At 42.8% G+C, this 15,010-nt stretch overlaps 1 protein-coding gene and 1 long non-coding RNA gene across 2 annotated transcripts in view; one reads left to right on the forward strand and one right to left on the reverse strand.

Annotated features, from left to right (window-relative positions):
- Nucleotides 1–789: 789 nt before the first annotated feature.
- LOC144511465 (uncharacterized) lies at nucleotides 790–14,923 on the reverse strand. Its single transcript, XR_013500828.1, has 3 exons — nucleotides 14,787–14,923; nucleotides 14,012–14,158; nucleotides 790–811 (listed from the first exon to the last, which is right to left on the reverse strand). It is a non-coding gene; the product is annotated as an uncharacterized LOC144511465 (long non-coding RNA).
- cap2 (cyclase associated actin cytoskeleton regulatory protein 2) overlaps nucleotides 14,620–15,010 on the forward strand; it is a 205,646-nt gene continuing 205,255 nt past the window's right edge. The window contains exon 1 of the mRNA XM_078241822.1: nucleotides 14,620–14,817. Within this exon, the coding sequence (XP_078097948.1) occupies nucleotides 14,621–14,817 (197 nt within the window). The 5' untranslated portion in view covers nucleotide 14,620. The remainder of the gene's footprint in view (nucleotides 14,818–15,010) is intronic.

Here is a 15,010-nt window from a genome sequence, read left to right on the forward strand (position 1 = left end):
CCTTTTCACAGCGGGAAATTCGAGACCCAGGCAGTCCACTGACCAGGCAATCTGCAGTACTGCTGCTCCAGTCGCAATCTAAACAGGATTTACTAAACATTTAAAAATACATCTCTCTCCCAATTCTTACCTTTTCTTTTAATAAAATGCAGGTAAGTTGAATTATATCAAGCAATACTAAGCTTTTCCTCCACATTAAAAGTCCTTATGCTGGCTATGTCATCGTCTGAGAAGTCCTTATTGTCAAATTCCTTCTACAAAATGTGCAATATAAACATTTGACATTTTTTAAACAGGATCACAGAAATCCAGCATTTTAAAAAAATAGGATTATAGAATATTCCGCATTTTTGAACAGGATCACCGAACATCTTTTTGCACAGGATCAGTTTATAGGGCAGCGAGAATTTACTCAGTGATCCATTTTAACATCCCACATCCCACCTGTGGGATTGCAACCCCCCCCACTTTGAAAAAGTCTAATTTACAAGATGCACTGCAACAACTTACCAAGGTTCATTTGACAGCAGCTTCCAAACTCATGACCACTACCACTTAGATGGACAGCAGATGTCTGGGAACACCATCGCCTGAAAGTTCCCCTCCAAGCCACTCACTATCTTGACTTCAAAATATATCACCATTTCTTCACTGTCACTGGTCAAGCTCCTGGAACTCCATTTCTAACAGCATTAAGGGTGTACCAATAGCACATGGAGTACAGTAGTTCAAGAAGGCAGTTTACTACAACCTTCTCAAGGGCAATTAGGAATGGGCAATAAACATTGGCCCAACCAGAGGCACCCACATCCTGTGAACAAATGAAACAAAATTTAGCATAATTTCATTTCTTTTGTACTTCATACATTTGTTTATAAAACTCAGAATTCGGTATGCTTTTTTAACAGCCTTCTCAACTTGTCCTGCCATCTTCATGGATTGGTGCATATAGACATCTCTTCCTGAAATCCTCTTAAAATGGTACCATTTTGTCTATAGTATCTCTCCTCATTCTTGCCAACAAAATGCAAAATCTTACAGTTCTCAATGTTTGAACGTCATTCGCCAATTTTAGCAATCTATTTATGTCCTACCGAAATCTGTAACTCTCCTCCTTATTGTTTTATACTATGGTGCAAAATCTTGCCAAAAAATGGCATTGTTTCCAGCCAGAAAAATGGTGTTTCTCTACAGAGAATTTGGGGTTTTCTCTCCAGATCTAACGACACTCTGCCAAAACAAATCAAGGAGGCATGTTTCACCCCATCATACAGAGGGGCAGGGCCTCAACATGCTGGCAAAACCCGGCTGCAATAATATCAGGGTGCCATGTTTAAAGGGCTCCTTGATTAGAAAAGCAATAAACTTCCCCCCCAGCCCACCATGGAGGTTCCATGGGCTCCCCCACTCCCTCCCAATTGGAACCAACATCCAACTCCAATTCCCCCACCGCAATCATTGGCCCATTTGCCCCCCCTCCCCCCCACTACCACCACACAGTTAGAGCTGGTAGCCATCTCCCCATTGCCGACATCCCCTGCTGCTCCCCCATCCGCTTTGACCCACCACCACATACAAATGAATCCCCCCCAATGAGGCTCCCACTTGGGCCCACCCCTGGGACTGACCCTGGTACAGGTTAGCACTGCTGGGGTGGCATGGACATGGTGCCAACCTGGCAGTGACCAGTGCCAAGGGGCAGTGCCAGGGGGCATTGCCAGGGCTCTGCCTAGTCATGTCCCTCTCCCCCAGGGACTATACCCACCTTTACACCCCGGAGGGGGGGAATCCCCATGGCCAGTTCATGTCTGGGTGAACCTGATGTAAATTGCACCGACATGACGTGGGGGTCAATATCTAGCGTTAATAATATGGAAATATAATTAAATGAATGATGACATTGCCAGTGAAGGGCTGGTGAGATCTGCGACTTCTGGATCTTGAGCCCCTGCTGGGATTCACACGGATGGCGGGAGTGTGCTCAAGATCTACATTTCTGCGTTTTGTGTAACTTCCAAAATCAACCCTTGGGGAACACCACGATATATTTTCCTACGATCTGAAAAACAACAGTTCACAACTGCTCCCTGCTTCTGCACCTTAGCCAATATGCATGCAGCCTCTTCTCCTTTAATCCCATAGGTTTCAATTTTGCTAGCAAGTATAGCAAACACTTTTTGAAAGTCCATTTAAACAACATCAACCTCATGACTGTCGTCACTCCTGCCTGTTATTTCATCAACTCAATCAAGTTAGTCAAATGCAATTTGCCTTTAAAATGTTCTTGCTAGCTTTCATTTAATAACTGATATTTTTCTTGGTGCCAATTCTTTCGGCTTCAGTTTTGCTAACAAGATATATAGATATATAGGTAGACACCAGGTTCAGCCAGCATAGTAGGTGACTGAGGAATTAATAAATTATCTGTTTTAGCATAGCAACTCATAATAACAATGCTATAACCTGAATTAAAACATTACTTTTTCCAATAAATAAAAGTGGTTTAGAGAGCATAGGCACTTTCAGGGTACATCCAATGCCAGATAATATTTAGAAACACAGAAACATTATATCACATAAACAGGTAAGCTCCATGTTGATGCTTACTCTTCATGGAAGCAAATAGTTCTAATCACATTTAAACATGTTGGAATCAACAACAAAAGAGCAGCTATCATCAAATGAGCGCAATAAAATATCGATAAACAAGACTTCAGCTTATTTTTGTATTTTAATTTAATAGTCAAATCAACATCAGTATGAATTTTACATTACACAGGGGATACAAGAAAGTTAGATCTTGCTTTTGCCAAGGTTACCTACTTGTAATCCATGACGAGTGTCATGTCGACTGTGAGCTCATACGTAGGCTAAGTCCAATATGTCCAAAGAGCTCATGATATGGGTGAATGTATACAGCAGGAATTCAGATTCAATAAGTAGAACAGATTAGAAGAGACATGTTCTGCTTGTAAATAGAGGTCCTTCTACCTTACTGCTGATGCTTTGTATCATTTGGATAAAAGAATCTCCAAGAAAGGAGATAGCTAGGGGAGAGCAGGAGTGGATGGAACAAGGCTATATGGTTCTCGATGCCTTTGTGCATTGACCTCTCAGCTTACCCATTTAAATCAGGGACAGTGAACAACTTGATACAAGACCCAAGTCAAGCACAGAGACTGGAAATAGAGCAGAAGACTTGCTCATGGCCCCCAAAGAAAGGGAAGTCTGTGTGCAGGAGAATTGTTCAGAATATTGAAAAATGTGGCTGAGATGTTTGTTTTTGCTAGTTTCACAATTGTATCACAATTGTTGGATATTTTGTGTTAATCATATTGTAATATTAGAGTTGAATTTCCATCAGCGAGAAGGTGAAACTTGTTGAAATATCACCTCTTTAATTTAAAAAAATGGAACACTTATTACAACATTAAAGTACTAGATGTTCCAGTTTCTTTTATCCAAATGATACAAAGCATCAGCAGTAAGGTAGAAGGACCTCTATTTACAAGCAGAACATGTCTCTTCTAATCTGTTCTACTTCTGAATTCCTGCTGTATACATTCACCCATCTTCTTTCATCACACCACCTCCTTCCCAAGTCCCTTCAACCTCTACATTCACCCATCCGACTCAACTGAATATTGACATAGATTTCAGAAAAAATGCCCATTCATTAAAATGCAACCAATAAAAAGATAGCAACGACCACAATTTTAATCAATCAAATCCTCAAAATAATTTTTCCCAAAACAGCCATATTGATTCCCCACCCTCCTATACAATCCTAAAAATAAATGCTTAGAATTTCTGCAGAGATTCTCCTGCAATTGGTTATGAGAAATGTATCACCAAACACCTCTCCACCCGATGGAAATTCAACTCTAATATTACAATATGATTAACACAACAATTGTGATACAATTGTGAAATTAGCAAAAACAAACATCTCAGCCACATTTTTCAATATTCTGAACAATTCTCCTGCACACAGACTTCCCTTTCTTTGGGGGCCATGAGCAAGTCTTCTGCTCTATTTCCAGTCTCTGTGCTTGACTTGGGTCTTGTATCAAGTTGTTCACTGTCCCTGATTTAAATGGGTAAGCTGAGAGGTCAATGCACAAAGGCATCGAGAACCATATAGCCTTGTTCCATCCACTCCTGCTCTCCTCTCGCTATCTCCTTTCTTGGCCCTACCCTCAGCTAATCCTGCTTCGCAGATGAGTGCCCCATTAGATCTCAAATCAGTCCCCTGTTGTTTTCTCCCCAAGTCCTCTTTCCTAAATTCCCTCTTATAACTGCTTGTTGTGTCAGGACTTGTTACCATGGTTCCACATTTAAAAGAGCATTGATAGGAGTGCCATCTACTCTGGAGTAGAAATATATCCGACCTCGCCATGCATGGTGCAGATCCCGGAAAACAGTGTGTGAGCCTAAAGATTGGCTTCGCGTCTGGAGCCAAACAGTTTGCAATTGTCCCTGTCCCTTTCTGATGGCACAAACCGTATTGCGCTCTTTTTGGGAACAAGGCTGATTTGTGTATTTAAAGTAGTATTTAAATATGCATAGCCTCTTTAACACCAGATTCTCCCAGCTCCCAACGCCATGGCGCGAGAATGGTAAGAAGCACTACTGTCTCCACTCGCAGAACACTCAGAGGCTAGTGAAGCCCCTGGGTGATCGTGGGCATGGCCGGGCAATGCCCATCAGGCAGTGCCCAGCAGCAGTACCCAATGGACACTCTGGCATTGCCAGTTGGGAATTTCTAGTGTGGCAGGGGCAATGCAAAGGGGGTGGGGCCCGAGTGGGGGAGGAGCCTGAGTAGGGGCTATGACAGGAAGCCCTAATTGGGACTATGATGAGGGGGCCTGAGTGAGGCTATGCTGGGGGGGGTTACATAAGGGAGATATGTTAGGAGGGGCTATGGAGGGGGTGCAATGTTGGGGCATCATGCAAGGGTGGACCATGAAGGGGACATGTCAGAGGTCATGATGGGGGGGCTTCATGTCGGCAGTCAGGCGGGGGACCCATCAGGAGAACCCTGATGTCGGCGACCCATGAAGGGTAGGGGGCACATTTTGTCAATGAGTGGTGGTCCTGATGACCATGGGGGAGGGAAGGGCTCTCCCAGTGCATTTTGAGATTGGGGTACCCTTGCAAAACAGTGACCAATGCCCAGTAGCTGGGTTCACTGGTGTATTTAGGCCCCATTCCTCCCAGAAGCAGCGCGCAACTCACCGTTCTCCAGAAAAATGACTGATTGTGGGACAATTGCAGTCTGGACCATACTGCTCCGATATTCCCGCAGTTATGACACTCAGCTTGTTTGGGAAAATTCTGTCCTCTGTTTCCAGAATCCAATCCCTCCCAATGCTAGGTGCAATCCTCTTTCTCAAAAAATGCAGATGGTCACAATGAAGCACGTTGGTGAAACATAAATAAACCTTTATAGCTGAGAATTGTACAGCAATACAAACTGGCACAAGGAAATATGCTTGTGAAATGTGTCATGAGAAAGGTGTAATAAATGATTAAATACTGAACTTGTCAGTGTGGATCACCATTTACAAAGAAATCTGAAACAGATTTGTCATATGAAGAGAGATTGAACAGTTAAGGCCTATACTCTCTGGAATTTAGAAGAATAAGGGGAGTTCAAATTGAGGTATACAAGATGATAAAAGGTATGGATAAAGTAGACATGGAGCAGATGCTTCCGCTGATGGGGCATTCTAGGACGAGAAGTCATTGTTTTAAATTTGCTACCCCTTATCCTAAGACTGAGTTGAGGAGAAACTACTTCTCCCAAAGGGTTGTGAATCTGTGGAATTTGCTACCCCAAAGTGTGGTGGATGCTGGGACAGTGAGTAAAGTTAAGCAGGGTTTAGACAGATTTTTAATTGGTAATGGGTTGAAGATTATGGGGAGAAGGCAGGAAAATGGGGATTAGGAGCATATCAGCCATGGTCAAATGACGGAGCAGACTCGATGGGGCAAATGGCCTAATTTTGCTCCAATATCTTATTCTATATGAATACAAATGGCAATGACACTTTATAAAATAGCAATGAGATTAATTGAAAGGTATGAACGTAATGCAAAGAATTCAGGAGGTGATCAAGATGGTTTGAAAGTTAGCTCACTGAGTTATGTACAAAGCTATTACTATTATGTATTTAAGTGATTGTACGATTGCTTTAAGAGCCGATCCATGATTTGATAGTGATGCCATTGGGGTTTTGCACAAAATCCTACTTTAGTTTCATTTCCTACTCTATAGGGGCAACAGCTTCTACAATAAAACTATTCTTGTTATTTTGAATCTATAGGCCTGATTTTGCCATCGGGCGCGAAAACTTGATAAAATCGGGCATGGGGCGAGTAGGGCGATCTGCACCTGCCTCCACGCCCGTTCCCCCTTTACTAAGGCCTGAAAATGGATGCGATCGGGACTGCGCCCGAAACGGGCGCAACAGCCATTTAAATGCATTTGCATCCATTTAAATTGACTTAATAGGCTGCACGTCCAATCTTATCGGCACTTTCCCCTTTACCATCACATTTGCCCATCCAAATTCAGTGCGAAACAGACATGTTCTACAAAAGTCCAATTCGGACACTCCAGCTAGTGAGGAGGTAAGTGCCGACGGCTCTCTGCTTGAGATCAGTGGGGGAAGGGGGGTCCGCTGCCACTCTGCCTATGATCAGTGAGGTGAAGGGTGGGGTCCGCTGCCATTCTGCCTATGATCAGTGAGGGGGAGGGGGGCTGCAATCAGTCTGAGTGGCAGGGGATAAGGGGGTCAGTAATACTGTGGGGAGGGGATGGGGCAATGTCTGTGGGGGCCAGGGGGAGGCATTATCCGGCCCGGGAGCGATGTGGCAGGGGAGCCGCATTTTATCTTTTTTTTTCTGTGCATGCTCAGTTAGAGGCGCCGATCGGGGCTGCAGGATTTCAGGCACATTAAGCCCCGCTGACAGGCTTGAGCAGTGCAATTCAGAATCGCTGATATTTTGCAGGCAGAGTGTGTATGGGGGCGCCCGAGAAGGGGTCTAAAAGTCGGATCTGAAACACGCCCAGTTTCAAGTCTGCCCAGCAATTAGAATCAAAATGGTAAAATAGGGCCCTATGTGTGCAAACCATTTCTTTTCCTTTTTGTTAAAATACAAAACCTCTTTAGGACTTTACAAAAGGAAAATTGGTGACGAATCAGGACTTTGTTTCATCGAGAACATCAAAAAAAGATCCTGGCTGGGATTTTCCATCCGCGCTCGCTCAAGACCAGAAATTCCTGCCCGAGTTCGACGGACCTTTGCATGGAGAGGAGAATTCTGCCTCTAAGTCAAAAGAAACATTATGAGTCCTCATACTTTGAATATTAGGAGGCTGGGGAAAATCAACAACTCATTTAAAGACTGAAGTACCAGTGAAGGAATACCAAGTAAGAAAAAAGGGAAGAAATATTGCATTTCCTAGGGAAAAAAAATTGGGTAGACCACTCTCAGCTACTCTATTTTAGACAGTTACATGGGTAAGATGGGTATAGAGGGATATGGGCCAAATGCGGGCAATTGGGATTGGCTATGGGGGTTTTAAAAAAAGGGCGGCATGGACAAGTTGGGCCGAAAGGCCTGTTTCCATGCTCTATGCAGGATACATGCATGCTGTGCAATGTGTAGCAGCAGAGCAGGATTCACAATGCAGTTGAATTAGACCCCATGGATCCTTTCACTGAAGAAAACTAATCTTGGAGTTCCTATGCAGAGCCGTTTCAGTACTTTTTACAAGCGAATAAAATTGTAAGAGTTGCTCTATCAGTTTTTCTCAGTGCAATAGGAAGTAAAACCTTCAATTTGCTCTGGAGCTTGATTCATCCAGCAAAGCCAGAAACCTAAACTTACAATGACTTGACAAAGATCCTTGAAGAGCAATACTCTCCAAGGCCACTGATCTTCACAGAACGGTCCAGGTTCCACCAGAGGAATCAAGTGGAAGGTGAAAGCATTGCCCAGTCTGTGGCAACCTTAAAAAGGCTGGCAAAACACAGAGTTTGATGAGTCATTAGAAGATACTCTTCAAGATCATCTAGTTTGTGGACTCCAAAATGAGGCTATCCAAAGAAGATTGCTTACCGAACATGCTTTACTTTAAAGATAGCATAGAAGTGGCAATGTCAATGGAACTGGCTTCTAAACAAGCTTCACAATTTGGTGCAGGAATGAAGATCCACAAGTTGGGAATTCCTCATAAGAAGTCACAGATGTGCCAAAATGGGCCAGTGAGTGAATGCTAAAGCCAGGATAGTCAATGCAAGAATTGTGCTAAAATGGGTCACACTGCAAAAACCTGTTGCGCTAAACCAACTTCCCATGGGAAGAACATTCAGAAGAAGAATTTGTGTAACTTCAAGAAGAAAAACAAGTTGCATACTATAAAAATAATTTACAACATGGAAGAAAAGAATTATGACTGTGAAGAAGGGAAAGTCCAAAGATGTGATGAAGAGCTCCAACTGAATGTCATATCCATACAGGGTGAATCACATAGATTCTGGGTGATTCCAAAGTTAAGTGGAAGTTGGATGGAAGTTGATACTGGTCCTGCTGTATTTTTAATTCTTCAGACTACATTCCAACAAAAGCAGAAGCATCTTCTTTTAAAACCAGCTGATGTGATTTTAAAGACATACACGAAAGAGCTGTTGTCATTAAAGGTCACATCATGGTCAAGATAAAGTTGAGTGGACAAACAGCGGAGTTGCCTCTCTATGTGGTCCGTGGTAATTTTCCAGCTCTACTTGGGAGATCATGGTTGAAGGTAAAAGCTTAACTGGAGTGCTGTCAACATACTGGTCAATGTCAAAACAGGCTTACTGCATCTTCTGGATAAATACAAGGAGTGTATTCAAAGAGGCAACTGGCTCAATGAAGGGAGTTCAAGTGAAACTCAACATAAAGCCTAACAGTCACCCAAAAAGTCTCAAAGCAATCTCAAGTGAGACCATTTAAAATATGATCCATCGATCTTTGGAATAAAGCTGGTGTAAATGTTATTCCAAAAGACAATCCTTCATAATGAAAAACAACTTGATGAGTAACAATGGTAAGCAATGGTTGCGATTCAGCGGCTACATTCATCTGTAAATATGCTTGTGAAAAATCAATTTTGCTGAATTTTTGCCCCCCACCTTATAACCCCGGAAACAAATCTCCAATTAAAGGAAATAGATATTGATCAGCTTACAACACTAGATTCATGGTTGCTTTAAAATCATCACAAATACGAACTAAACCATCTGGTTTCATAACAGGTATGCTGGGGGTAGCCTAGTCACTCGTTGTAATTGGCTCTAGCACAACAGTATTAACAAGTCATACAAATTCTTCTTGGATCTTGGGATGAATTGCATATGGCATTGATTTGATTTACCTCCAAAAACTTCAGAGATAGTAGAGCGTCAACAACAATCTCAAGTTGCTAGACGAGAGATGAAGGCTAAACAACACTTATTTCTATAAGGAGATCAAGTGTTAGTGAGAAAGGGGTACCAAAAACAGGTCCAATTTCTTGCATGGTTCAAACCAGAGGTTACCTAGTTTGGCGATGCCATATTGGCCAATCTTGAAACGATTTCTCAGAATCCTCTGCAGAAATAACAACTTCTTTAGTCCTTAGTGTTGTGAATACTACTACGGAAGACTTAGTTGTATCTGAATTGTCTGATTGTGTCTATGCTACTATACCATGTGAGAATGATGCAGAATTAGTTCCATCAAAAGTTCCAAATCATATTTCCAGGGTCAAAGACAACCAAATTCTAGAATGTCATATACAACTAAAAAGGAATAGACATCCTCCTGATTGATTTGCTTATTGACTGTGTATAATGATCTTAGATTAATGAAGTGACTCACTGAAGTTGATAAGGGATTTTATGCACAATTGTCATGAATGCGCTTATGAGGTGAACCTGACTACAAGCCAATAGCTTCTTTACATTCAGAGTTAACCTGGGGAATGGTCCAAAATCAAGTACAAGAGTCATCCAGACTTGAAATGTTACCTCTGTTCTCTCTCCACAGATGTTGATAGACTTGCTGAGATTTTCAAGCATTTTCTCTGTTTGTGTTGTTGTAGATGGTACATACTGCTATTACTGTGGTTTGGTGGTGGAGAGTGTGAATGTTTGTGGATGGGGTGCTAATCAAGTGGGCAGCTGTGTCCTGGATAGTGTCAAGCTTCTTGGGTGTTGTTGGAGTTGCACGCATCCAGGCAAATGGACAGTATTCCATCACACTCCTGACTTCTGCCTTGTAGATGGTGGACACCATGCACGGTGGTTAGCACTGCTGCCTCACAGCGCCAGGGACCCAGGTTCGATTCCTGGCTTGGGTCACTATCTGTGTGGAGTTTGCACGTTCTCAGTGTCTGCTCGAGTTTCCTCCAAGTGCTCCAGTTTCCTCCCACAGTCCGAAAAACGTGTTGGTTAGGTGCATTGGGCATGCTAAATTCTCCTTCAGTGTTTCTGAACAGGAATGTGGCAACTAGGGGATTTTCACAGTAACTTCATTGCAGTGAAGCCTACTTGTGACACTAATACTTAAACTTAAAAAGGCTCTGGAGAGTTAGAAGGTCAGTTACTCTCCAAAGGATTCTTACCCTCTTACTTGCCCTTGTACCCAAAGTATTTACATGGTTAATTCAGTTCAGTTTCTGGTCAATAATGAGCTCCAGGATATTTATAGTGATGGTAATTCTACTGAATGTCAAGAGTGATGGTTAGATTCTCTCTTGTGGGAAATGGTCATTGCCTGGTATTTGTGAGGCGTGAACATTACTTGACACTTGTCAGCTCAAATCTGAATATTGTCCCAGTCTTGCTGTATTTGGATATGGACTGCTTCAGCATCTGAGGAGTCACAAATGATGCTGAACATCCTCACTTCTGACCTTATGGTGGGAAGGAAGGAATTGATGTAGCAGCTGAAGATGCGACCCTGAGAAACTCCTGCAGTGATGTCCTGAGCTGAGGTGATTGATCTCCAACAACCACCTTCCTTTGTGCTATGTATAACTCCAACCAATGGAAAGTTTTCCCCGATTCTCTTTGACTCCAGTTTTGCTAGGGTACCTTGATGCCACACTTGGTTAAAAGCTGTCTTGATGTCAAGGGAAGTCACTTTCATTTCATCTCTGGAGTTTGGCTCTTCTGTCCATGTTTGAACTAAGGCTGGAATCAGGTCAGGAGCTGAGTGACTTTGGCAGAACCCAAACTGAGCGTAGGTGAACAGGTTCTTGCTAAGAAGTGGTGCTTGATAGCACTGTTGATGACCCCTTCCATCGGATTTCAAACAATGATGAGATAGAGTACAGGAATGAGATAGAGAATCTGGTGAACTGGTGTGGCGACAATAATTTCTCCCTCAATGTCAACAAAACGAAGGAGATCATCAACGACTTCAGGAAGCATAAAGGAGAACATGTTCCTGTCTACATCAATGGGGATGAAGTAGAAAAGGTCAAGAGCTTCAAGCTTTTAAGTGTCCAGATCACCAACAACCTGTCCTGGTCCCCCCATGCCGCCTCTACAGTTAAGAAAGCCCACCAATGCATCTACTTTCGCAGAAGACTAAGGAAATTTGGCATGTCAGCTACGACTCTTACCAACTTTTACAGATGCACCATAGAAAGCATTCTTTCTGGTTGTATCAAAGCTTGGTATGGCTTCTACTCTGCCCAAGACCGCAAGAAACTACAAAAGGTCATGAATGTAGCCCAATCTATCACGCAAGCCAGCCTCCCATTCATTGACTCTGTCTACATTTCCCGCTGCCTCGGCAAAGCAGCCAGCATAATTAAGGACCCCACCCACTCCAGACATTCTTCCACCTTCTTCCGTCAGGAAAAAGATACAAAAGTCTGAGGTCACGTACCAACCGACTCAAGAACAGTTTCTTCCTTGCTGCCGTCAGACTTTTGAATGGACCTACCTTGCTCCAAGCTGATCTTTCTCTACACCCTAGCTATGACTATAACACTACATTCTGTACTCTCTCGTTTCCTTCTCTATGAATGGTATGCTTTGTCTGTATAGTATGCAAGAAACAATACTTTTCATGCTATACATGTGACAAATTCAAATCAAATTCAAATAATTGAGAGTAGACCAGTAATTGGATGAGTTGGATTTGTCCTGCTTTTTGTGCACAGGACATAGTTGGGCAATTTTCCACATTGCTGGGGAGATGCCAATGATGCAGCTGTATTGGAAGTTGTCTTTAAGCCACAACTCTTCAGTACTATTGCCGGAATATTGTCAGGGTCCAAAACATTTGTAGTATCCAATGCCTTTGTGGAGTGAATCGAATGCAGGGCTCCCCCATCATAATGATGGTTGGGTGCGTCATGGGATGTGTTTGTGGGTGATGGTAATCAACAGGAGCTTACCTTCCCAAGCTTGATCCGATGTTATGAGAATTCAGGGGTTCTGGAGTCAATGATGAGGACTCCCAAGCCAACTCCCTGCCATTGGAACACATCCAGGGATGGTGATGGTGGTGTCTGGTACATTGGTTGTAAGGTGTAATTTAATGAGTATAACTGTGTTAGGTTGTTGCTTGGCTAGTCTGTTGGCTAATTCTCCCAATTTTGGCACAAGTCCCCAGATGTTAGTAAAGAGGACAGGGCTGAGTTTGCCAATGTTGCCTAGATCAATGCCAGATGGTCTGTCCAGTTCCATTCCTGAACCAATGTTCTGTAGCATCCTCCCTAACAGCTCTGTGGATGTACCTACACCTCAGGGACTACAGTGGTTCAAAAAGGCAGCTCACCACCACCTTCTCAAAGGTAACCAGGGATGGCAATAAAATGCTGGTCAAGCCAGCAACGTCCACATCCTGTAAAATGAATTTTAAAAATGTCTTAATGAAAAGTAAAAAGAAACAATTATCTTCTATTACGCTGCACAATTCTGTATTGATGGAAGAGTTTAAATTTGGGATTATGCAAATTAATTTCCAGCACAATTTCCTGTTTGCACCCAAAGTGTAAATTCGACCCCAGGATTCTTTAATTTAGAATCCTAGGTCTAACCATGGCATTAAAGTTATCCTATAGCAATGCTAATAGATATGGATATTAAATCTACAACATCAACTCTATATTACTTCTTGCCATGATTTCAGTAGCCTGTAAAGATAATGGGCAGCCTAAGTAGCTTACTAAGACTGATGGAACTTTGTTTGCTTAAAGCAGCTGTCAGGGAAAGACTAATCTTTCATCTTAAGTGTAGTTGAGATGCAATATCTAGTGATGAAGCAGTGATTGAGATGACTCATTTCTTGTTCTATGCTTGCTACACCATCAGGATGGAAATGTAATTATGAGGATCTAAATATATTTTCGAGGAGAACGCAGAGCTCCTGCTGTATCATGCCCCCACCCCCGCTGGGACAGAACCACTGATCTTCTCTATTTGCCTAAGCGATTCATCCAATTCAGTATTGTATCTATGTTGGTGTCTGTTCCCTAATGCAATGAATTTAAAATCCTTGTCATCGCCTTCAAATCCCTCCATGACCTTTCCCAAACCTTGTTTGCAAGCTCCTCCTCCAGTGTTGCATCCTTGTCTTCAACTCTGACTCATTTTTAAACATTCCCCTTCCACCATTGCTGGCATTGCCCTCCGTTCCCTTTCACCCTATTTTTGGAACTCTTTCTTTCAATCATTCTGTCCAGCATTTTTCTATCCTTTATACAAAAACTTCCAACCGTAAATTGTGACCGTGATTTTAGTCACCTCTCCATGTTTTTCCATCATGCCTCCCTGTCTACTTCACTTATTTTCTCTCCTCCTTCTCTGGTAAAATGTCTCTAAAGCGAAAGGGAGAAGGGGATGGATGGCTTGGATCATTGCGAGTAATTATTAATCAGTATGGGTGGGGTAATGAGCGAGTGGGACAGGATACATACAGCAAACATTTGGAGATCAACAATTTGACAGTCAACATGCACTTTATACCTGAGGTCAACTCTTCCAAGCTGTGGACTTCACAATCACTTATGTGGCAAGGCTAGGTCCATTGAATTTGACAGGTCTGTTTTAGTATTGGATTCTGCCTTAATTGGCACTCAGATTATCCACTTGCTGGCACTGGAGGCCTCAAAAATACATTAGATTAGACATGTAAGCATAATTATAATATTTAGTCAAAATCAGAGCATTGTTTTAGAAGTCATTAAGCAAAGTATTGGACATATAACTGAATTGGTAACATATTTCAAGACAAACATTACTTTTAAACTATGTTTAATACAGGATAGGCAGCGGCACAGTGGTTTGCACTGCTGCCTCAGTGCTAGGGACCCAGGTTCAATTCTTGGCTTGGATCACTGTCTATGTGGAGTTTGCACGTTCTCCCTGTGACTCCATGGGTTTCCTCTGGTGCTTAGGTTTCCTCCCCCAGTCCAAAGATGTGCAAGTTAGGTTGATTGGCTATGCTAAATTGCCCCTTAGTTCAGGGGGACTACAGGGTAAATATGTGGGGTTACAGGGATAGGCCCTGGGTGGGTTGTTGTCGGTGCAGACTCAATGGGCCAAATGGCCTCCTTCAGTACCGTGGGATGATTCGGTGTTGGATTTTTAACATGCGCAGCTCTATAGAGGGCCTAAGCGTACTGGATCTTATTTCGCTGTTGGGGAATTGGTTCAGCAACCTTTTGGGCTCCTGGAGCAAATCAAAATTTCATTTGGAGCCAAAATTGTCGCCATGGTACAGGGATGACTCACGGGAAGTTCACAGCTCGCTGAGCTCAATTCAGTGAGTAAACCGTTCTCTCATATCCATTACAACGCCTTCTGCGTTGGAAGGTTTGGACCGTACGGTTTTTTTTCCCAAGAAAATAAAGGTAAATGCGACGTGTTTGAAGTACACAACCCGCTGCTCCACAGTAGGCAGCAGCAGCTCGGTTCGCTCTGCCTTGTCCTTATTTGGGGAATGCGCGCGCGGCGGC

Source organism: Mustelus asterias, chromosome 2 (assembly GCF_964213995.1).
Source record: "Mustelus asterias chromosome 2, sMusAst1.hap1.1, whole genome shotgun sequence".
Lineage (NCBI taxonomy): Eukaryota > Metazoa > Chordata > Chondrichthyes > Carcharhiniformes > Triakidae > Mustelus > Mustelus asterias.